At 44.4% G+C, this 24,373-nt stretch overlaps 2 protein-coding genes across 2 annotated transcripts in view; both read left to right on the top strand.

The window, feature by feature from the left end:
- Positions 1–24,373, top strand: part of LOC148518851 (alpha-2-macroglobulin-like) — a 239,391-nt gene that overhangs the window by 209,904 nt on the left and 5,114 nt on the right. The window contains exons 33-34 of the mRNA XM_088476973.1: positions 13,174–13,276; positions 17,171–17,212. Of these exons, the coding sequence (XP_088333099.1) occupies positions 13,174–13,276; positions 17,171–17,212 (145 nt within the window). The remainder of the gene's footprint in view (positions 1–13,173; positions 13,277–17,170; positions 17,213–24,373) is intronic.
- On the top strand, positions 4,479–10,670 carry LOC148518852 (lamina-associated polypeptide 2-like). Its single transcript, XM_088477016.1, has 2 exons — positions 4,479–5,466; positions 10,639–10,670. Exons 1-2 carry the CDS (start codon positions 4,479–4,481, stop codon positions 10,668–10,670), a joined length of 1,020 nt encoding a protein of 339 aa, XP_088333142.1.

Below are 24,373 nucleotides of genomic sequence, written 5' to 3'. Positions count from 1 at the left end.
GCTATAATCAGTGCTGCCGCCCAGTCCTTACACCCTCTCGCTACATTGAAGTGGGGAGCCCGGATAACAACCACTTGAACAATGTGTGCAGCAGGAATGTATGAAGCGGTCAGCAGTTCACTGGTTCCTTTGGAACTGCTCCAAGCCAGCTGGATCCCTGAGTGCCTAGCTCCTGGCAGCCGCCTATACAACACTCAGCGGCTATCTGACTATAATTCCATCAGCCGCCGGGCTCCTGCGTTGTCAGGACGGACACGTGCTGATTGATGCTGGTGTCCTTCTCTTACTGGGGCTCCTGTGCCGCGTTGTCCATCTCCGTGTGGGCTGTTGCCCATCCGCCTGTGGTGTGTGCGGGGGCCGCTCCGGTGGTACTGTCCAGTCCAGCTTTGGCACCCTTTGTGCACCACGTTGCACTTCTCAATCAACGGATCTCCGTTATCCACCCAGAGTGCGGGCAGAAGCCGCTATAACGGCGCTATTCATCTGACTATCACTGCCACTACAATTCCATCCTGTGAGCCTCTGTGGGGTAAGGAGTTTCAATCTATGGACTATACCCATTGGGATGTGAGAGTGACTTGTGACACTGATCAGCTATAGTACCAAATTATTGGGCAGCCTTATTTGCACATACCATAGTGTGAATTGCCTATTCCGTTTCACTGGATATTAAGTTAGCCGTTGGGAATTATTGGATACAATTTCTCTGAACTATTATCCCAATTACATGGCTGTTTGAATCATTTATGGTTACAATTTTTAACAATTACTTGTTACATGTGTGTATGTTTTATTGAACTGCAGTTCACTATTGAATATATTTTATTTACATTTGTTTATTATAAAGGTGTCATATATTTATATATAATTACCAGCGCAGATACCTTATTTCTTTTCTATACATATATATGAATATGCACCCTCAGTAATGCAGCAGAAAAGCAAGGCAGCACTCGTAGACTGTAGAAAAATCGTGAACCCTAAATATGGGTGTTTATTGTGTCGACCCAATAAACAACCATATTTAGGGTTCACCATTTTTCTATAGTCTCTGAGTGCCACCTCTTTTTTCTGCTACATACAGCATATATATGAAATTCAACAATCAACTAAAATGACACCAAAGCGCAAGATAGACAATGGTGGGGAATGAATGACGAAATATGAATAGGATTGAGGAGTGTTAAGATTATTAGTTTTTACTGACAGTGTGTTTTGAATGACAGCCTTGTTGCTGGGTAAATTGAGTATTAGTTTGGGTGTGATCAGCTGCTTCCAAGGGCCAGTCATATAGTTTGGGGGAGTGGTTATAGGGGACTATATAGGAGCCTGTGGTCCTTGGGATCAGCCTCTTTGAAAGAAATTTTGAAACCCACCATCCCTCCCTGATATTTGGTTGTGTATTAACATTTTTCCTATTACAGGTGAGGCACAGCATGGCGGGAGTACGCTGCAGCTCAGTGGTTTTATGGGACGCAAGATAACTGTGGGAGCACTTGCTCTCGATGTACAAGGCGGATTTGTCCTGCTCCGTACGGGGGGACCCGGGCATTTTTGCACGAAACGCCTCGGATTGGCCCAGGAGGGAAGTGAGACCCTCACGGTTTAAGTGCGTCTGAAAGGGGGAACGGTTTAGGCATTCCCTGAGTATTTTGGAGTAAGTTAAAAAGCTAGAACTGAGTCTGCAGCGTCTCTTTGCCACCCTGGTTAGGTTAATTGATTCAATTATAAATAAAAGCTGTGACCTTTTTTAGCCAAGCTATGGTGTCTGTGTCTTTATTTGTAGTTAAGGTTAAGTAAGCTAATCAAGGTTGTATAAGTTTGGAAGTTATAAACGTATGTAATTCTTATAAAAAATTCTGACCCATACAATAGTCAACACAATAATACGTAATCAAAGTCTAATAGTTCCAATTCCTTTGTAGTAGGGGAGGATAATTGAAACTTGAATATCTTCTTATGGAGCTTCAAACACACTGTAATCAGATGGATTTTCAGAGTCTCTTACGGCATGGATTCATATATATGGAAAACAAGAGACAAAAGAAATGCCACCATAGTGTATTACAGTTTTATTTATAATAACAGATTCACAATAAGATACAATAAAAAAACGGATACTGATTTAAAAATAAAGGCGTACCAGATGTAGTTGGTGTACTGCTGTAACACCTAAATGCGCTTAATGGAAATAAACACCTCCTGGGCACAGGAATCTGCAATCCTCCAAAGTCTGCATACAGATGTCCTCAGTCCAGTACTCCCCTCTTCTTATGTCGCCCTTACAGGATAACACCAACGCATTTCAACTCTCAAGAATTGAGTCTTTTTCAAGGTGTAATTTTCCTAGTGAACTGAAGTCCTTTAAGTACCCTCCCCCTGTACTCAATTGGTCAGTTACAGATCTCATACTCATACAATATCTAGCATACATTATCACATGCGCCTGGACATAAACATATTCCTTATATAATTTCTAGCCAATGTTTGACCATCATAAGGTCAAATGGGTCAATAAAACACAAAATTATATCATTGGAACGCACTCTGCCGCGTTTCCGGTCCGGAGGTGACCCGCATACGTCACTTCCGGCGTCACCTCCGGTCCGTCCTTAGACTCTGTTCTCCCAGCCCACGATACCAGGCGTAGGAGGTTCCTATATGCGGATCACCTCCAGGCTGATTTCTACTCTGCCTCCATACCACGATGGCCGGAAACTCACTAAACACGTGACCGCTAGTGTCACTTCCGGTATGTGGATCTCCGCTCTCACCACCAGCTAATGTAATACCAGAATGACCCCAAATCTGTGGAGCGCAGCAGGAATACCCATTCCTACTCGTCATATCCGGTCGCGTCATGCATAACGCACATTAGCACCATGGAAACCAACAGTAAATAAATAGATACAATAACGTGGATCCTTAAAAACACTCTTAGGTACATAAAACTGATGAATAAAAGCACACATCTGGACTCTTAAGTAAAGGGGCATAATATCCTGCCTTATTAGTAACCCTATCATACATCAATAAATAATAAAAAGTATATATTAAAAAAGGGGTATATAAAATACAGTAAAAGGTGTATAAATTATAAAAACCATTTCAGTTCAAAATCTGAGTTTAAACCATTCGGTTGCAGGGTCATGAGATCAAAACTATATTTCATCTCAGTTTTCGCCAAACATTTCTCATGATCTTTGTTCATTCTCCAATGACCTCTCTCTATTTTTATACCCATTATGGACTTAATACCGTTGGTGGATTTGTTATGATGTTCTTTAAAATGAGCTGATAATGAATGTTTCTCTTTCATCCACTAGGGGACACTGGAGGTGCTTACGCTGGGGTATAGAGGCGTGGATAGCTGGAGCCGGCACTTTAAATAATTTAGAAGTGTGAAGCTCCTCCCCCTCTATGCCCCACCAGCCCTCAGTTTAGAAAATGTGCCTTGGAGCTGGTCACAACCTGTTGTGCTCCAGCAAGTCAAGTATTTTATTTCTTTTATTTAACATATATTTCTTTATTTTATTTTATTATTTCTAACATCTTTTACACTACTTTTCTTAGTACCCTTCGCCACCTCTCTAAAGGTGGGGTCCGGGTTACTGGCACCCTGTTAACCTTCTGGGTTGCAGGAAGGAGTGTGCAGTGCTTCACTAAAAGCATCTGACAGCTCCTTAGTGCTGCACACAGCACACACACACATGGAAGAAAGAAGATCCTGTGAGTGCTGTTTCAGAGGAGCCGTCCGGAGGGGAGCGCAGTGAGTATAAATCATCTGCGCATCCCCAGTCCCCTGTCCTGCAGCCAGCGCTGGCTTGATAGAGCGCGATAGCGCTGCTCACTGAGTAATCTCTCTCCCCTCTCCCCGCTGATGAGCGCGGCTAGCGGCTCCTACTCAGCAGGGCTTGCACAGAAGGGAGAGGATCCTGCAGGTGGGGGCAGCCATTTTCTAGCCCTTAGGGCATAGAGAAAGGGGGCAGAGCCTAACAGCGCGGGCTCCCGGTCTCCAGAGTGGCTCCCTGGCTAGAAAACGCGGCAAGAGCTGCATGTACAGCGTGGCTGCTGTGTTAACCTCAAAAAAAGAACTGCATCTCTCCACTACAGGCTGTATGCAGTGATTACAGAGGGCTGATCTCCTGGCTACATCCCTGGCAAGAGGTTGTGAGTAGCTGGGGTGTTTGGCAGGGAATCTAATCTGTGGGGAGTGCCTCTTCCTCTGTGTCCCATACCAGCCTTCTGTTCTATTCTCTTTTTACTGCTGTCCCTCTGTGTCTGGGTGACTGTGTGTATCCATGTCAAACAGAACAAAAGCGGCTCAAAAGATGTTTGTCTGTTCTAAGTGTAACAACAAACTATCCAAGCCGCATGCCGGTGGGTCTACTTTATGTGATGCTTGTATAGCAATAGATCCACCTATGGCTATTACGGCCATAGCTGCTCCCCCATGGGCCGCTGACATGGTTGGAGTTATGACGCAAAGACCGACACAAAAGCGTACTCTGGCGACGGTTCTCCAATCAGAAGAGTCGGACAAAGACTTCCTCGCTACGCAGGAAACAGAAGAAGGGGAATTGGAGGAAGCATTACAGAACGCTTCTCCTCAAGAATTAGAGTCCACCTCTCCAGGGGTGGAATCTCTAATTTTGGCGGTCAGAAAAGTTCTGAATCTACCTGAGGATGTACTACCGGCATCCCAGGAGTGTGAATTATTTCATGAACGACCAAAGAGCTTTACGGTTTTTCCGTTCTCACAGCAGCTGCAACAGCAGCTCTCAGTGGCCTGGAAGCAACCGGATATACGGTTCCAAATTCCGCGCCGGTTTCCATCTACTTATCCCTTTCCATCAACCATGATGGAAAAGTGGGAGACACCCCCTCCAGTCGATGCGTCAGTCTCCCGTCTCTCTAAGAAAACAGCACTCCCAGTACCGGGAGCTACAGTACTAAAAGATCCTTCGGATCGTAAGTTGGAGACAACGCTAAAATCAATTTATACTGCAGCGGGGGCTCAACTTAGACCCACCCTTGTTACCGCTTGGGTTAACAAGGCAGTGGTCGGCTGGGCTGACCAGTTGATTACAGGTTTGGACTCTGGTACATCAAGAGTAGAGTTACGTCTACTAGCAGAACACATCCGTGAGTCTGCAGTTTTCCTGGGAGAAGCTTCGAAAGATATTAGTCAGATTAGTTCTCGCATATCTGCTTCTGCTATTTCAGCCCGCAGAGCCCTCTGGTTGCGCGCTGGGCAAGCGGACGCAGAATCCAAGCGAGCGGTCGAGGGTTTACCTTTCACAGGCGATATGCTGTTTGGCCCGGAACTGGACAAATGGATATCCCAGGCCACGGGGGGTAAGTCTTCCTTCCTTCCGTCGGTTGCTCCAGCTCCCAGGAGATCGTATAATGGACCTTCCTTTCATTCCTTTCGTGCGCCACATTCCTTTCGTGGTAGAGCCAGAGGTGCTCCCACGCAACATAGAGGTGGCAGAGGAAGAGGTCGTCCACACCCCGTTGCATGTAGACCAGAGCCTAAACCAGCGGAAAAGCAGGTGGCATGACGGTCTTCCGTCCCATCTGGGACCTCCTGCAGTAGGAGCCCGCCTGAAAGATTTTCAACAGGTTTGGAATCAGACCTCTACAGAACCGTGGATCCGCAGACTAATTTCCCTGGGGTACCGAATAGACTTCGAAGTCCCCCCTCCACCTCGGTTCTTCACCACAAGTCTGCCAACGCCTGCAAGCAAGGCCAGGGTTTTACAGGAGGCTATCCGGTCTCTAGTAGTATCATCTGTACTAGTTCCGGTCCCGGAACATCAGAGAGGTTTGGGGTTTTACTCTAACCTGTTTGTAGTACCAAAACCAGATGGCTCGGTCAGGCCTATCTTAAACCTCAGGTCTTTAAACCTGTATCTGAAGATTTATCGCTTCAAAATGGAGTCTCTGCAGTCAGTTATAGCGAGCTTGGAACCAGGGGAGTTCCTATTATCCCTGGATATCAAGGATGCCTATCTCCATGTCCCCATTTGGGAACCTCACCAGGCTTTTCTGCGTTTCGCCATATTGAAGGATCATTATCAGTTTCGGGCATTGCCGTTCGGGTTATCCTCGGCTCCCCGCGTCTTCACCAAGCTTATGTCAGTAATGATCGCTCTCCTTCGGTCATCAGGAGTGAACATAATCCCTTATTTGGATGACCTGCTAATCAAGGGTCCATCGGTATCTCTTCTATCAAATCAGGCCTTACTGACATATCAGACCCTAATCCAACACGGTTGGATAATCAACTTCAAAAAATCACATCTCAATCCGTCCCAGAAACTTCTGTTTCTGGGCATGATCTTGGATACGGCCTCACAATGGATTTTTCTTCCAATAGACAAGGCCCGGGATATCCGGTTGTTAGTTCAGCTGGTCCTCAGAACAAGAAAGGTGTCCCTGCTTCTTTGTCTGCGCCTCTTGGGGAAGATGGTAGCAGCTTTCGAGGCGCTACAGTTCGGCCGATTCCACTCCAGGGTGTTTCAGCTGGAACTGCTATCACAGGGGTCAGGGTCTCATCTGCTTCTTCATCGACAGATCCATCTGAGCCCCGGTACCAGAGTGGCCCTTCTTTGGTGGACACAATCCACCAATCTGTTAGCGGGCAGAAGATTCGGAGTGTGGGACTGGATCATCGTAACAACAGATGCCAGCCTTCGAGGATGGGGAGCAGTAGTCCTCGATCATCACTTTCAGGGTCGATGGTCCCCTCTAGAACAAAAGTGGCCCATAAATGTGTTGGAACTCAGAGCGATTTACAATGTTCTGATAGAGGCAAAAGACTTGCTAAAGACTCGTCCGGTAAGAGTTCAGTCCGACAACGCGACGGCCGTCGCTTACATCAACCGCCAAGGAGGGACTCGGAGTCGCATGGCTATGCGGGAAGTAACTCAGATCCTTCGGTAGGCCGAAAGACAGTCAGTAATCCTGTCGGCGGTATTCATACCGGGTGTGGACAACTGGGAAGCGGATTACCTGAGTCGACAGGATATGCATCCCGGGGAATGGATGCTTCATCCAGAGGTGTTCAACGCGCTGATACGTCGATGGGGATGTCCTCAGGTGGACCTCATGGCGTCGCGATTGAATCGTCAGCTCCCAGTATACGTCTCAAGAACTCGGGATCCGCAGGCGGCAGCGGTAGACGCCCTGACAAGTCCGTGGATCTACGACTTCGTTTACCTTTTCCCTCCGATTCCGCTTCTTCCTCGTCTTCTAAAAAGGATAAAACAAGAAACAGCCTCTGTAATTCTTGTAGCTCCGAACTGGCCTCGGAGAAGTTGGTTCTCGGACCTTCGGTCCCTATTGTCAGATGATACGTGGCCCCTTCCTCTATGCCCGGATCTTCTACAGCAGGGCCCATTCGTACACCCCAATTTGGCGCAACTGCGTTTAACGGGGTGGCTCTTGAAACCGATATCCTAAGACGCAGGGGCATCCCGGACGCGGTTATTCCTACCATGCTATGTGCCAGGAAACCAGTTTCGGCTGCGCATTATCATCGCATCTGGCGTGCTTATATCTCATGGTGTTCCAGTCGGGGTCTTCCATCTAGAATTTTTCGGTTGTCCCGGTTTCTGCTTTTCCTTCAAACGGGTCTGGATTCTGGTCTTCGGCTAGGAACTCTAAAGGTGCAGGTTTCTGCCCTTTCCATTTTCTTTCAACGAAAATTGGCCCTCATTCCTGAGGTGCAGACGTTTCTTCAAGGAGTCTTGCGGGTGCAGCCTCCTTTTGTACCTCCGATAGCTCCCTGGGACCTAAACTTAGTGCTTCGGTTTCTTCAGTCGCCCATGTTTGAACCTTTGGAGGAGGTTGATCTTAAGTACTTGTCTTGGAAGACTGTCCTCCTCCTGGCTCTCGCTTCGGCTCATCGTGTTTCGGAATTGGGTGCTCTGTCCAGTCAGCCACCTTACCTTGTGTTTCATGCGGATAGGGCGGAACTCCGGACGGTAGCCTCCTTTCTTTCCAAGGTTGTGTCGGCTTTTCATATCAATCAGCCTATTGTCGTACCGTCGTTGCTGGAGGACTCTGGTGGGTCTTCTACCTTGGATGTTGTTAGGGCTTTCCGCATCTATGTTGCCAGGACGGCGTCTCTCCGTAAATCTGAGTCGCTTTTTGTCCTCTATGATGCTGTTCGGAGGGGTTGGCCGGCATCTAAGCAGACTTTGGCACGTTGGATCCGGCTGACTATTCATCAGGCTTATAATAGTGCTGACCGTCATCCTCCTTCCTCCATTTCGGCTCATTCCACACGTTCTGTGGGTGCGTCATGGGCGGCTGGTAGAGGAGCCTCCATGTCACAATTGTGCCGTGCAGCTACTTGGTCTTCAGTTCACACGTTTGTCAGGTTTTACAAGTTTGATACGTTTGCTACTTCGGCATCCTGTTTTGGCTGCCTTGTTCTGCAGGCGCCGCAGAGCGCTCCCGCCCGTGGGGAAAACTTTGGGACGTCCCCAGCGTAAACACCTCCAGTGTCCCCTAGTGGATGAAAGAGAAAATGGGATTTTGGTACCTGCCGGTAAATCCTTTTCTCTGATTCCACAGGGGACACTGGACGCCCACCTCAGCGCTCTTCGCCTGCCTGTTTGGTTTGTTCCGTATGTTGTATGTTATGATTATTGTGTGTTCTTCTCTCCCTTTCACTCCGCTTGTTCTCCATCTCCTCTCGGTCTTCATTTTCTAAACTGAGGGCTGGTGGGGTATAGAGGGGGAGGAGCTTCACACTTCTAAATTATTTAAAGTGCCGGCTCCAGCTATCCACGCCTCTATACCCCAGCGTAAGCACCTCCAGTGTCCCCTGTGGAATCAGAGAAAAGGATTTACCGGTAGGTACCAAAATCCCATTTTTTCAAACCCTTTTTTAATGTTTCTGAGATGCTCTGCCCATCTGTCTTTAAGGGACCTCGTCGTTCGTCCAATATATTGGAGATGGCATGTGCATTCTATTAAATAAATACAATTTTTACTGTTGCAGGATATAAACTCAGTAATCTTATTGGTTTGTCCCGTTTTTGTAGATTTGAAATCTTCTATTTTAGAGGCTTGTTTAGTAAAAGTTCTACATACTATACAAACACCACAACGATGGAAGCCTTTAGTTATAGTTCTACCCGTTCTTTTTGGCGGGATTGCACTCTTTACGATCTTGTTCTTGATATTAGGTGCTCTCCTATATATAAATTTTGGTTTCATGGGAATAACAGATTGTAAAATTGGATCTCTAGTAAGTAGGTTCCAATGTTTCTTCACAATTTTTTCTACCTCTTTGTGTTGCGTATTAAATGACGTAATAAATGGAAACAGAAAATCATTTTTGTTTTCATCTTTCTGAGTGGAGGGTTTCAAAAGGTCCTCTCTATTTACCGCAACCATTTCTTGTATATGCTCATTTATTGTGTTCTCTTTATACCCCTTTGCGATAAATCTCTCCTTGTAAACATTAACTTGTTCTTCAAAAACTTTTACGTCGGAGCAATTTCTGCGGACACGTCTGACTTGTCCTTTGGGAATATTTTTGAGCCAGTTAAAATGGTGGTTACTGTTAATATCTATATACGCATTACAATCTGTCTGTTTACTAAAATTCTTTGTTTTTAAAAAATTCTCTTCAACATAAAAGGTTACATCTAAGGTTACTAAATAGAGAGAGGTCATTGGAGAATGAACAAAGATCATGAGAAAATGTTTGGCGAAAACTGAGATGAAATATAGTTTTGATCTCATGACCCTGCAACCGAATGGTTTAAACTCAGATTTTGAACTGAAATGGTTTTTATAATTTATACACCTTTTACTGTATTTTATATACCCCTTTTTTTAATACATACTTTTTATTATTTATTGATGTATGATAGGGTTACTAATAAGGCAGGATATTATGCCCCTTTACTTAAGAGTCCAGATGTGTGCTTTTATTCATCAGTTTTATGTACCTAAGAGTGTTTTTAAGGATCCACGTTATTGTATCTATTTATTTATTTACTGTTGGTTTCCATGGTGCTAATGTGCGTTATGCATGACGCGACCGGATATGACGAGTAGGAATGGGTATTCCTGCTGCGCTCCACAGATTTGGGGTCATTCTGGTATTACATTAGCTGGTGGTGAGAGCTGAGATCCACATACCGGAAGTGACACTAGCGGTAACGTGTTTAGTGAGTTTCCAGCCATCGTGGTATGGAGGCAGAGTAGAAATCAGCCTGGAGGTGATCCGCATATAGGAACCTCCTACGCCTGGTATCATGGGCTGGGAGAACAGAGTCTAAGGACGGACCGGAGGTGACGCCGGAAGTGACGTATGCGGGTCACCTCCGGACCGGAAACGCGGCAGAGTGCTTTCCAATGATATAATTTTGTGTTTTATGGACCCATTTGACCTTATGATGGTCAAACATTGGCTAGAAATTATAAAAGGAATATGTTTATGTCCAGGCGCATGTGATAATGTATGCTAGATATTGTATGAGTATGAGATCTGTAACTGACCAATTGAGTACAGGGGGAGGGTACTTAAAGGACTTCAGTTCACTAGGAAAATTACACCTTGAAAAAGACTAAATTCTTGAGAGTTGAAACGCGTTGGTGTTATCCTGTAAGGGCGACATAAGCAGAGGGGAGTACTGGACTGAGGACATCTGTATGCAGACTTTGGAGGATTGCAGATTCCTGTGCCCAGGAGGTGTTTATTTCCATTAAGCGCATTTAGGTGTTACAGCAGTACACCAACTACATCTGGTACGCCTTTATTTTTAAATCAGTATCCGGTTTTTTATTGTATCTTATTGTGAATCTGTTATTATAATTAAAACTGTAATACACTATGGTGGCATTTCTTTTGTCTCTTGTTTTCCATATATATGAATCCATGCCGTAAGAGACTCTGAAAATCCACCTGATTACAGTGTGTTTGAAGCTCCATAAGAAGATATTCAAGTTTCAATTATCCTCCCCTACTACAAAGGAATTGGAACTATTAGACTTTGATTACGTATTATTGTGTTGACTATTGTATGGGTCAGAATTTTTTATTCCCCACCATTGTCTATCTTGCGCTTTGGTGTCATTTTAGTTGATTGTTGTGCTTATTGAAGGTATTTTGGGGATTGCCTTGGTACACCTTGAGGAGCATAGAGATTCAGAGGTATTAGTTACATACATTTGCAAATATATGAATAAGCGCCAGGCCAATCGTCAAGGCTCCTCTATACTGGCATCCCTAACATTAAGGGGTTCACATCCGAGAAGCAAGGCACCCAAAAAAAATTCCAGCCAAGGGCCATCCCCAGGGCATCACACGAAAAAGGGAAAAAGGTGATAGTGAAGTGTAAAGAAAAGATGTGTAAGGATAAATCAATAAGTGTTAATGAAATGAGAGAGAATTAAAATGACATAAATAATATACAAACAAATAGATAAGTGATAAAAGTATTCTATGTGAATTAAGTGGTGATGCCATGAGAAAGGTCCAGTCAGAACCCCCCGGGGGCCCCACTCCCAAACGCTCACCCCAAAATAATTATTGCTACATAATGGTAGCACCCACTCTGGGTCATATAATTACAATTGGTGTACTGCATGATAACAGTACATATATAAGCTGAGAGCTAACTTACCTTGGAGGTACCCCAAAAAACCTCCACATGGCACTATAAGGATCAGCACATCCTCCTAATACTCACTCCCTTCATGCCTCTCCAAACTGCAAAAAAATATGGTAGTTGCTCAAATCAGCTTAATTGCATAACACAGGTGCTTGTAAAGGGCGGGGTTTACACTGAACACAGAAAAAAGAGATTTGGCCCCCAGCACAATCATTATCACTTATTGATTTATCCTTACACATCTTTTCTTTACACTTCACTATTCGTGTGATGCCCTGGGGATGGCCCTTGGCTGGAATTTTTTTGGGGTGCCCTTCTGCTTGGATGTGAACCCCTTAATGTTAGGGATGCCAGTGTATTTATTTATTAACAGTTTCTTATATAGCGCAGCATATTCCGTTGCGCTTTACAATTGTAAACATTAATAGAACCAAACTGGGTAATAACAGACAGATATATAGGTAGGAAAGCCCTGCTCACAAGCTTACAATCTATAGGGAAATAGGCATTGATACATAAGGATAGGTGCTATATATTGCATTTTGGTCCAGCCAGAATGCACAGTTTCTTTGCTGGCTGCATGATCCAGTCACACACGAATGTCGACCAAATGTCATGAGGATGTGAGAGAAAGACAATGTGTGAGATTGTGTGTGGACTGTAAAAAGGGGATGTAATTAGATATGGCAGCTATGAAGGTTATGTGGGAGGTTCTGGAATTTGATAAGCTTGCCTGAAGAGGTGAGTTTTCAGGGATCGCTTGAAGGATTGGAGACTAGATGAAAGTCTTATTGTGCGAGGTAGTTCATTCCATAGAGTGGGTGCAGCGCGAAGAAAGTCCTGCAACCGTGAATGGGAGTAAGTAATGCATGGGGATGAGAGACGCAGATCTTGTGCTGAGCGGAGAGGTCGGGTTGGGAGATATTTTGAGATGAGTGAAGAGATGAATGTTGGTGTGGTTTGGTTAATAGCCTTATGTATAAGTGAAAGTATTTTGTATTGAATATGGTAGAAAACCGGCTACCAATGGAGGGACTGACAGAGAGGGGCAGCAGAAGAAGAATGTTTCGCAAGGAAGATAAGCCTCGCAGCTGCATTCATAATGGATTGTAATGGTGATAGCCTGTTTTTGGGAAGACCAGTAAGGAGGCTATTGCAATAGTCTAGAGGAGTATAGAGGAGCCTTGACGATTGGCCTGGCGCTTATTCATATATTTGCAAATGTCTGTAACTAATACCTCTGAATCTAAATTATCATGTAGGATTTAAGTATTGTTTTTGCTGCAGTGTGCTGGGGGGCAAATCTCTTTTTTCTGTGCTTCCACAACACTGTCAGCTTCCCTGCTGCCTAGCAACAGCCAGGACTAGAAGCTGCTAAGGCTGTCAGAAATCATGGTAGCGGATCGTAACACCCTCACACCTTTAAATACTAATTTTGTATATTAGTAATTAGATATCGTAATTTCCTTGTTGCTCTTCACTAAACTGCAAATTGTTCACAGTCTTGATTATCTCATCCTTCCCTTTGTAGATTGGACAGAGTTCTATTAATCTCTCCTTTCAAGTGGAGCAGTATATTGAAGTCAAGAACCTGAAACCAGCCACCGTGAAAGTGTATGATTACTATGAGACAGGTAATATCACTCTTTTTTAAAACAGATAAAGTTCTGTATACTCACAAGGATATAGGAGAGAGAATCTGCTGTGCTTTGGTCCTCTGTTTGATTAAATACCCACATAGTACTAAAAATAAAATAAAGCAATAAAACGGTACTGCAGTTTAAGCAAAGCATCCTGCTATGCATGGGGTTCCCAAACGCAGTCCTCAAGGCTCCCCAACAGTTCAGGTTTTAGAGATATCCTTGGTTGAGCACAGGTGACTTAATTAGTACCTCAGTCAGTTTGAATGAACCACTTTTGCTCAACCATGGATATCTCTAAAACCTGAACCTTGAGGACCGCTTTTGGGAACCTCTGTGCTATGCTGAAGTATGATCTGATGAATAGGGTTTCTCTAGTACACTGAACTGCTACTATTGTCAGACAAATTATCAGACTGGCACTGGTAAGCTAATGATGATTAACCAAAAAAACAGCTGCACACACCTATGGGTCTATGTACACCCAATTCAGACCACCGAGGGGTGATCAGACAAAAATGGAACAAGTTAGTGTTGGGCTAATAATCTAAATATTGGAAATGTTAAAAGACTAATTTACATCAGCAGCACTTACCTTTATATCGAGACCTAATCAAGGCTTCAGTCTTCCAAGTGTTAATTGTGGACACAAGAGTATCCATTTATATTTATATCTTTGTGGATTACAATCTGGTGAGATCTTTATGTCATTCAATAAGACAGCTTTATGTAGTCTTTACTACAGCTATTTATGTGTACACATCATTTGATTCATATTAAGAGGTTTTATATATGTATATTAGATTAGTCTGTGTAGACTTCTGCAGAATTGTAACTTTTTAGTATATCTTGTATTGTAACTAGGTCAATTTTCCAGTACAATTTGTATAAAGAGTGAAGATTCTTATATTATTTTTGGTTTCTTGAATTCGTTTGTTGATTTTCTGCCATATTTAGTACTTTAACATTTCCAATATTTAGATTATTAGCCCAACACTGCCTTGTTCCATATTTAAAATTGTACATACTTATTCTCCTCTAAGTGGTGAATATAAAAATAATATCAGGATTCCTCCTGAATTACAGTAATGAAAATATCTAGTACTGTATTTATCTTAATAGGCTATCTATAGCATGCAGAATATACGATTTATAACATTTGCTAAAAATAAAAGTGCTTTTTCTTTAACTCTGTAGGTGCAGCTTATCACTATGCACACAAACGGCAGTCTATTCCTTTTTTAGGTATTTATAGACATAAGTCTGCATATTGTGCTGAATTTTAGATTTTATGAATCCATACATTATCCAGAGCAGTCTCTTTAAATATAGCAATTAGATTCAATTATATTGTAGCAAGTTTTTAGCAACAATCACAGTCATTTCAGTGTTTATGCTATTGTAGCAAATATACTTATCTCACCACTCTCCGGGTTGGCTCACCGCCTTTTACTCTCTCATTTCCCAATCCATGGGGTGAAAAAAACACTTTTAGATCCAGTGACACCATCCTCCATATGTTTGTGTAACAGCATGGCTTTCTCATCTCAGCTGCTGGCAGAGTTCCCCAGATTACAGCTTTATCCAGAGGGTAGAAGCACGAGTACTGACAAAATATCTGCTGCTTTGAAGGTCCCAATGAGCACAGTGGCCTCCATCATCCATAAATGGAAGAAGTTTGGAACCACCAGAACTCTTCCTAGAGTTGGCTGGCCGTCTAAACTGAGCGATCGGGAGAGAAGGGCCCTAGTCAGGGATGTGACCAAGAACCTGATGGTCATTCTGTCAGAGCAACAGCATTCCTCTGTGGAGAGAGGAGAACCTTCCAGAAGGACAACCATCTCTGCAGCAATCCACCAATCTGGCCTGTATGGTACACTGGCCAGACAGAAGCCACTCCTTAGTAAAAAGCACATGGCAGCCCACCTGGAGTTTGCCAAAATGCACCTGAAGGACTCTCAGACCATGAGAAACAAAATTCTCTGTTCTGATGAGACAAAGATTTAACTCTTTGGCGTGAATGCCAGGCATTATGTTTGGAGGAAACCAGGCACCGCTCATCACCAGGCCAATACCATCCCTACAGTGAAGCATGGTGGTGGCAGCATCATGCTGTGGGGATGTTTTTCAGTAGCAGGAACTGGGAGACTAGTCACGGACGAAACCTGCTCCAGAGCGCTCTTGACCTCAGACTGGGGTGACGGTTCATCTTTCAGCATGGCAACGACCAGAGTGGCTTCAGGACAACTCTGTGAAAGTCCTTGAGTGGCCCAGCCAGAGCCCAGGCTTGATTCCGATTGAACATCTCTGGAGAGATCTGAAAATGGCTGTGCACCGACGCTTCCCATCCAACCAAATGGAGGTTGAGAGGTGCTGCAAAGAGGAATGGGCGAAATTGCCCAAAGATAGGTGTGCCAAGCTTGTGGCATCATATTCAAAAAGACTTGAGGTTGTAATTGTTGCCAAAGGTGCATCAACTAAGTACTGAGCAAAGGCTGTGAATACTTACGTACATTGGATTTCTTAGGTTTTTATTTTATTAAATTTGCAAAAATCTCAAAAAAACTTTTTAAACATTGTCATTATGGGGTATTGTGTATAGAATTTTGAGGCGCTGTGAATAATCCAATTTGGGTCCAATAGGAGACATTCTAGTGCACTATGAAGGTATATAGACAAAAGGAGCCATGAATAATCTCTGCATGTCATACACGCATAAAGATAAATGAGAACGAGTCTTGGAATACAAGTTAATTGGACATACACGCCCTACAATAAAGAAGGATAAAAGGGCGATACTAGATGAAGGCCATTATCTTCTGAGGAAGCCGCCGATGAACAAAGAGGCAGGGAAATGCTTTAGAAACTTTTGAACCTTTACACACTTACCTGTGATAGCCGGAGCCACGTCCCACGAATGTCTGGACTCGGGCTTCTACCGTCTGGATAAAGCTGCAATCTGGGGAATGCTGCCAGTAGCTGAGAGGAGAAAGCCATGCCGTTACACAGGCACACGGAGGACGGTGTCACTGGATATAAAAGTGTTTTATATCCACTATATGGGAAATGAAAGAGTAAAAGGCGGTGAGCCGACCGGAGAGTGGTGAGTTAAGTAAATTTGCTACAATAGCATAAACACTGAAGTGACTGTGATTCTTGCTACAAACTTGCCACAATATAATTGAATCTAATTGCTATACTTAAAGAGACTGCTCTGGATAATATACGGATTCATAAAATAAAAAATTCAGCAAAATATACAGACTTATGTCTATAAATACCTAATAAAGGAATATACTGCCGTTTGGGTGCATAGTGATAAGCTGCACCTACAGAGTTAAAGAAAAAGCACTTTTATTTTTAGCAAATGTTATAAATCATATATTATCATTGCTATAGATAGCCTATTAAGATAAATACTAGATATTTTCATTACTGTAATTCAGGAGGAATCCTGATATTGCTTATTATACTCAGCACTTAGAGTAGAATAAGTATGTAATTTGCTGGCCGGCATATGGTCATTCAATAAAATATCAATTTTTTTATATTTTTTTTTTTTAGAAATTTGTTTTGCCATAATCAGGCCTCTAATTATTTCTATTGATTTTTCTGTGTATGGGAATTGGTAATCTCCCTAATATAGAGGCTGCAGATAGTCAGGATTCAATAGTGTACTAGAGCAGCGCTAGCTGTATATATTTTCCAGTCTTGCTACTGTAGATGTTTCACAGACATAAACAAAGAGGTAATTTAAGTTTAAATGCCTTTTAAGAAAGTACTCAGATATTTTACGGGGAGAGTCCTAGCTCCCAACACAGCATAAATGGCCAAATACAGCTTTATAATACTGTAACTCATGGAATCTTTTCTCTCTTTATCCTGCAGATGAGCTTGCCATTACAGAGTACAACTCTCCTTGCAGCATTGGTAAATTCATTGTTATTACAGAATCTCATTCTCCCCTACTACACTGTACTACATTTGCAATGATTATTTGCCCTTCTACCTTTATGACCGATGAGTCTTTATTATTTATATATGTATTTATTTATTTTATCACTTTATTGTTGCCTTGACTCTCAAAATAGTTTCTGAGAGTTTTTCTGAAGAGAAGACAGACTGCAAAGATGGGAATCTGCTCAGTCAATATACAGTACACTTGTGTGCATGCTTATAATGTGTATGAGCCTGCCCATAACTACTGTATGAGCTCAACGTGTGGGTTTTCTATGTACTACTATGTAAAAGCTGCAGAGTCCCCTCCAAGAACAGTGGGGCCTGTATTTACATCACATTTACTGTATCTACCCTTTCATGATGTTCTCCTGTACTCACAGGAGAATAGACCAGCCTTCCATATCCTGCTTACTTCACCAATGGAAAGAGGGTGTTTCAGAGGCTTTATAATGAGATTTGTAGTAAATTGCTTCACTGTACGGCAGGACTGTGATGGTGTAAGTTGTAGCACCACATCTCTAGCCCCTCCCTCATGGATGTCCCCTCTGGGATCTATTTGATTTGACCAAAAATCAGCAGATATGATTTTCAGTGGATACTCAAAAAACTAGTACAATTTTATAAAGAATCTAATGGCCATGATGTTTACTGGGGAATGTTTATTGGTTGATATTTATTGTGTACTGGTAGTTGATGTTTTGTAATGCTTCTAGAGCAGTGGTGTCAAACTCGGGCCCTTCAGCTGCAGTGAAACTACACATCCCACCATGCACTGACAGGGTTTTGCTATTAGGGCATGCTAAAACTGTGGCAGGGCATGCTGGGATATGTAGTCCCACAGCAGCTGGAGGGCCCGAGTTTGACATCACTGTTCTAGAGTAATACATTGTCATTGTTGGCAGATAACTTATTGAAATAATCTAACAACTACTTTTAAAGATGTTTAACTGTCCAGTTCACTTATATCAACAAGTCACTTTCTGAAATGTTCATTAAACATAAATTAACCGTCTATGAGTCATACGTTAAATGTTTGACATCCCACTTGCTCAGTAGATGTGTGTGCAGTCTTCTATGCTACAGGCCTGACTCAGCAGTGGACGGATTTGGAAAGCTGCACGCACGCAGCTTAGCAATTCCGCCCTTGCAATTATGTTAATGCAGAAAGAGGTGTCACGCCTCTTACTTGCATTGATGATCTGAGTAGCATCCACGGATGCAGCATTAGATGATCCCTGGTCGGCTAAGTGACATGGGGTCACGCAGGCCGGCCATCGCAGATGAGGGAAAGAGACCAGAAAATCTTAGTCAGCCCATCCAACAGAGATCCTGGTCTCTAAGACCCCCCCCACCCCAGCAGGCACGACTCGCCTCCCTTTTGTGAAACGGAGGTTGTCGCCGCCCCCAAATGGCAGCAATCACGGACAGTCTGCTGCTGTTCTGCGTACAATCACACAGTACTGGTTCTGTACATGCGCCGAATGGGTCCTGCACACCTGCAGATTCCCAATAATCATGAATTTGTGTTCAGCAGTGCATTGCTGAATGACGCCCTCTGTCATCAGTCCTTTCTTGCTGGCTGTAGTAGAGGCTTTGCTGTTTTTTGGAAAAACAATCCTCCCCCACAAGCATCATTTTATCTCCCATGTCCTCTCCTAATCCGATTTACTTCTGAAACATTTACATTTGTTTTGCTGTATTTAAGGTTCCTGTAAATCTACATTACTCCATAGTAGGTGTGAGTGGGTTCGGATTTCTGAAATCCGAACCCCCCCGAGCCCCCCCGATCCGAGGCCGATCCGAGTCAGGCTCGACTTTTCCCGCCTGACTCGGATCTGAAATCGAGGCAAAACGTCATCATCCCGCCTTCCGGGTCTCGCGGGTTTTGGATCCTATATAAGGTACCCGCGTCGGCGCCATTTTCTCACTCGGCTGTGGACAGTGAAGAGGGAGGGTGGGAGTTAGGGCTGGCTGGGCTGTGTAGTGTAGTGTAGTGGTGTGCTGTGCTGTGCTGCGCTGTGCTGCTGTTGTCCATAGGGGCTGTGTCCACTACTTCAAAGTCCATAGGGGCTGGCTGTGTTGTGCTGTGCTGCTGTTGTCAATAGGGGCTGTGTCCACTACTTCAAAGTCCATAGGGGCTGGCTGGACTGTGTTGTGCAGTCAGTTGTCCATAGGGACTGTGTCCACTCCAAAGTCCTGTGCAGTGTCCCAGTCCTAAAGGGATGCTGTAGTGTTGTCCAGGGGGTGCTCTGTCCGTCAGGGGTGCTCCCCCCTCTGTGTTTGTGAATTGTGTGCGCAGTAGCCGCACGTGCATCAACAAAGTAGTGCCAAGCGTGCGCCTGTGTCATAAGTAAAGGGCCGGCTGGCTTGACCGTTAAAGGGTGCTGTAACCCCCAAAGTACACTCCTGTCCAAACCAAATAAAAAAATATTTTCTGTGTTTGTGAATTGTGTGCACAGTAGCCGCACATGCATCAACAAAGTAGTGCCAAGCGTGCGCCTGTGTCATAAGTAAAGGGCCGGCTGGCTTGACCATTAAAGGGTGCTGTAACCCCCAAAGTACACTCCAAACCAAATAAAAAAATATTTTCTGTGTTTGTGAATTGTGTGCACAGTAGCCGCACGTGCATCAACAAAGTATTGCCAAGCGTGCGCCTGTGTCATAAGTAAAGGGCCAGCTGGCTTGACCGTTAAAGGGTGCTGTAACCCCCAAAGTACACTCCAAACCAAATAAAAAAAACATTTTCTGTGTTTGTGAATTGTGTGCACTGTAGCCGCACGTGCATCAACAAAGGAGCAGCGCCAAGCGTGCGCCTGTGTCCCATAAGTAAAGAGCCAGCTGGCTCATTTCTTAAAGGGTGGTGTAACCCACAAAGTGCACTACTCTCCAGCAAAAATAAAAAAATATTTTCTGTGCTTGTGTGCGCCTTAGCCGCACGTATATATCAATATAACATAAATGGAGGACCAAACTTTCTCCGATAAAAATAAAATAGGGAAAGATCAAGAACCACTTCCTCCTAGTGCTGCTGCTGCTGGGAGTTGTTCATCATCCCAGAGAGGAATAGGAACACCACTACTTTTACTAAACAATTGACCGTCCAACAGTCCCTAGCGATGAGGATGAAGTACGACAGCAGTCATCCTGAAGCAAAACGTATAACTGAGGCCTTGACTGCTATGTTAGTGTTAGACGTGTGTCCGGTATCCGCCATTAGTGCAGTGGGATTTAGACAATTGCTGGAGGTAGTGTGTCCCCGGTTCCAAATCCCGTCTAGATTCCACCTGCATCCTCAAAGCAGCAGCGACAAGCGTGCGTCTGTCTGTTAAAGGGTGGTGTAACCCTCAAAGTGCGCTCCACAAACAATAAAAAAATTCTTCCTTTTTTTTTCTGTCTTTGTGAATTGTGTGGGCTGTAGCCACACTTGCATCCTCAAAGCAGCAGCGACAAGCGTGCTTTTGTGTGTTAAAGGGTGGTGTAACCCTCAAAGTGCGCTCCACAAACAATAAAAAAAATTCTTCTTTTTTTTTCTGTCTTTGTGAAATGTGTGGGCTGTAGCCGCACCTGCATCCTTAAAGCAGCAGCGACAAGCATGCGTCTGTCTGTTAAAGGGTGGCGTAACCCTCAAAGTGCACTCCACAAACAATAAAAAAATTCTTTTTTTTTCTGTCTTTGTGAAATGTGTGGGCTGTAGCCGCACCTGCATCCTTAAAGCAGCAGCGACAAGCGTGCGTCTGTCTGTTAAAGATTACATCGGTGACAGCATCCAAGTAGGCATGTCAGACAGTCCGTACCTGTACTGGCAGGAAAAATAAGCAATTTGGAGGTCCCTGTACAAACTGGCTCTATTTTACCTGAGTTGCCCCCCCTCCAGTGTGTACTCCGAAAGAGTGTATAGTGCTGCCGGGAACCTTGTCAGCGAAAGGCGTAGGAGGTTGCTTCCACAAAATGTGGAGAAGATGATGTTCATAAAATGAATTATCAACTCTTCCAGGGAGACCAGCCTCCAGAATGTACAGAGGGACCTGTGGTTGTGGATTCCAGCGGGGACGAATTAATACTCTGTGAGGATGAGGATGTACACAACACTGAAGAGGGTGAGGAATCGGTGGATGAGGAGGATGAGGATGACATCTTGCCTCCGTAGAGCCAGTTTGTGCAGGGACAGATTAATTGCCAGCTTGTTTTGTGGGGGCCCAAACGAACCAATCATTTCAGCCACAGTCGTGTGGCAGACCCTGGCGCTGAAATGTTTGGTTTGTTAAAGTGTGCATGTCCTTGTTATACAACATAAGGGTGGGTGGGAGGGCCCAAGGACAATTCCATCTTGCACCTCTTTTTTTTTTCTTTGCATTATGTACTGTTTGGGGCCTAGTTTTTCAAACTGCCATCCTGTCTGCCACTGCAGTGTCACTCCTAGATGGACCACATGTTTGTGCCGCCCACTCGTATCTCTTAGCATAGTCATCCAGCTGCCTCGGTGTAACCTTTTGGATATAAAAACACTATTGTGAGGTGTGAGGTGTTCAGAATAGACTGGAAATGAGTGGAAATTAAGGTTATTGAGGTTAATAATAGCATAGGAGCAGAAAAACTCACAAATTCTGTGATTTTAGCTGTTTTTATGCTTTTTTAAAAAAAAAATACAGATCCAAAACACAAAACCCAGAACCCAAAACACGGAAGGGTGGTTTTGGCAAAACCAATCCAGATCCAAAACACAAACAAAGATCCAGATCCAAAACCAAAACACAAAACACGAAAAGTGGCCGGTGCACACCCCTACTCCATACACAGACACATAGGACCTCATTCAGAGCGATCGCTTGCTGCAAACGATCGCTCTGAATGAGGGCGGCCACTTACTTTAAGTGTCGCCTTCTGGTCGATCGCTAGGCTGTGGGTTACCACACATAGCTCTAACGATCGACCAGGGTGATGGTCGCGATGGTCATCACCATCGCGACCATCGGGGCTTACGGCATCGGACCATCGGGGCTCTCATAAGCCCCAGGGAACTTCCTGCTCTGTTTGAGCAGGAAGTTCCCCACTGACATCATCAATGATGTCAGTGGGGCCGCCCCCAAACGGCAAGCGTTCCGACTGGAACGCCTCCGTTTGGCCGGGCACGCCCCCGGCCCGCCCAGAAAACGGGGCGAGCTGTCACCCCGTCTGCTACGAGATCCCTAGCGACGGAGCACCCGTCGCTAGCCTGGTCTCGCGCATGCGCATGACGGCTCCGTCATGCGCATGCTCTGTGGGGACCATTGACCCGGTTGCGAGCGCATCGGCGCTTGCGACCGGGTCTGAATGAGACCCATAGTGGCTACATTAAGTACTTAGTATATTGCTACAGCTGGTGAAGGTAAAAGTAGATGTACAGTAAAGAAAGTTTAAAAGGGGAAAAACTTAATAAAAACCATTTCAATGCCGATTTCTGAACAGCACTGTGCTAGGACTGTCAAAGAATCGGCATTGAAATGGCTTTGTGATCATTTTATTAATTTTTATTTTTTTCCCCCTTTTAAACTTTCTTTTATATCTACTTTTATCTTCAAAATGTCAACACTAGAAATGTTAGGGTTAGAATCAGGGTTAGGGTCAGAGTCAGTAATAGGGTTAGAGATAAAATTGGGTTTCAACTAGGGGTGTGCACCGGCCACTTTTCGTGTTTTGTGTTTTGGTTTTGGATCTGGATCTTTCTTCGTGTTTTGGATCTGTATTGGTTTTGCCAAAACCACCCTTCCGTGTTTTGGGTTCTGGGTTTTGTGTTTTGGATCTGTATTTTTTTGAAAAAAAGCATAAAAACAGCTAAAATCACAGAATTTGTAGGTTTTTCTGCTCCTATGCTATTATTAACCTCAATAACCTTAATTTCCACTAATTTCCAGTCTATTCTGAACACGTCACACCTCACAATAGTGTTTTTATGTCCAAAAGGTTGCACCGAGGTAGCTGGATGACTATGCTAAGCTACACGAGTGGGCGGCACAAACACGTGACCCATCTAGGCGTGATACTGCAGTGGCAGACAGGATGGCAGTTTGAAAAACTAGGCCCCAAACTGTACATAATTCAAAGAAAAAAAAGAGGTGCAAGATGGAATTGTCCTTGGGCCCTCCCACCCACCCTTATGTTGTATAAACAGGACATGCACACTTTAACAAACCAATCATTTCAGCGCCAGGGTCTGCCACACAACTGTGGCTGAAATGATTGGTTCGTTTGGGCCCCCACAAAGCAAGCTGGCAATTAATGTGTCCCTGCACAAACTGGCTCTACGGAGGCAAGATGTCATCCTCATCCTCCTCATCCACCGATTCCTCACCCTCTTCAGTGTGTACATCCTCATCCTCACAAAGTATTAACTCGTCCCCACTTGAATCCACCACCACAGATCCCTCTGTACGTTCTGGAGGCTGGTCTCCCTGGAAGAGCTGATAATTCATTTTGATGAACATCATCTTCTCTACATTCTGTGGAAGCAACCTCCTACGCCTTTCGCTGACAAGGTTCCCGGCTGCACTAAACACTCTTTCGGAGTACACACTGGAGGGGGGGCAACTCCGGTAAAATAGAGCCAGTTTGTACAGGGGCCTCCAAATTGCCTCTTTTTCCTGCCAGTACAGGTATGGACTGTCTGACATGCCTACTTGGATGCTGTCACCGATGTAATCCACCACCATTCTGTCAATGGTGACAGTATCATATGCAGTGACAGTAGACATGTCAGAAATTGTTGCCAGGTCCTTCAGTCCGGACCAGATGTCCAAACTTGGTCCTGCCTGCCCTGCATCACCACCAGCGGGTTGCTTAGGATACCTAAGTTTTTTCCTGGCAGCCCAAGTTGCGGGAGAAAATGAAGAAGGAGCTGTTGACGTGTCACGTTCCACTTCAGCTGACAGTGTGTTCACCAGCAGGTCTTTGCACCTCTGCAGGCTTGTGTCGGCCGGAAAGAGAGACACCACATAGGCTTTAAACCTAGGATCGAGCACGGTGGCCAAAATTTAGTGGTCTGATTTCAACAGATTGACCACCCTGGAATCCTAGCAAAGCGAATGAAGGGCTTAATCCACAAGTCCCACATGCCGAGCGGAATCGCTCCGTCTTAGCTCCTCCTTCACTTTCTCC

This window comes from Taudactylus pleione, unplaced genomic scaffold (assembly GCF_031769625.1).
Source record: "Taudactylus pleione unplaced genomic scaffold, aTauple2 ptg000198l, whole genome shotgun sequence".
NCBI classification, from domain to species: domain Eukaryota; kingdom Metazoa; phylum Chordata; class Amphibia; order Anura; family Myobatrachidae; genus Taudactylus; species Taudactylus pleione.
The sequence above is the reverse complement of the archived record's forward strand: the minus strand, read 5'-3'. Positions and strand labels throughout refer to the sequence as shown.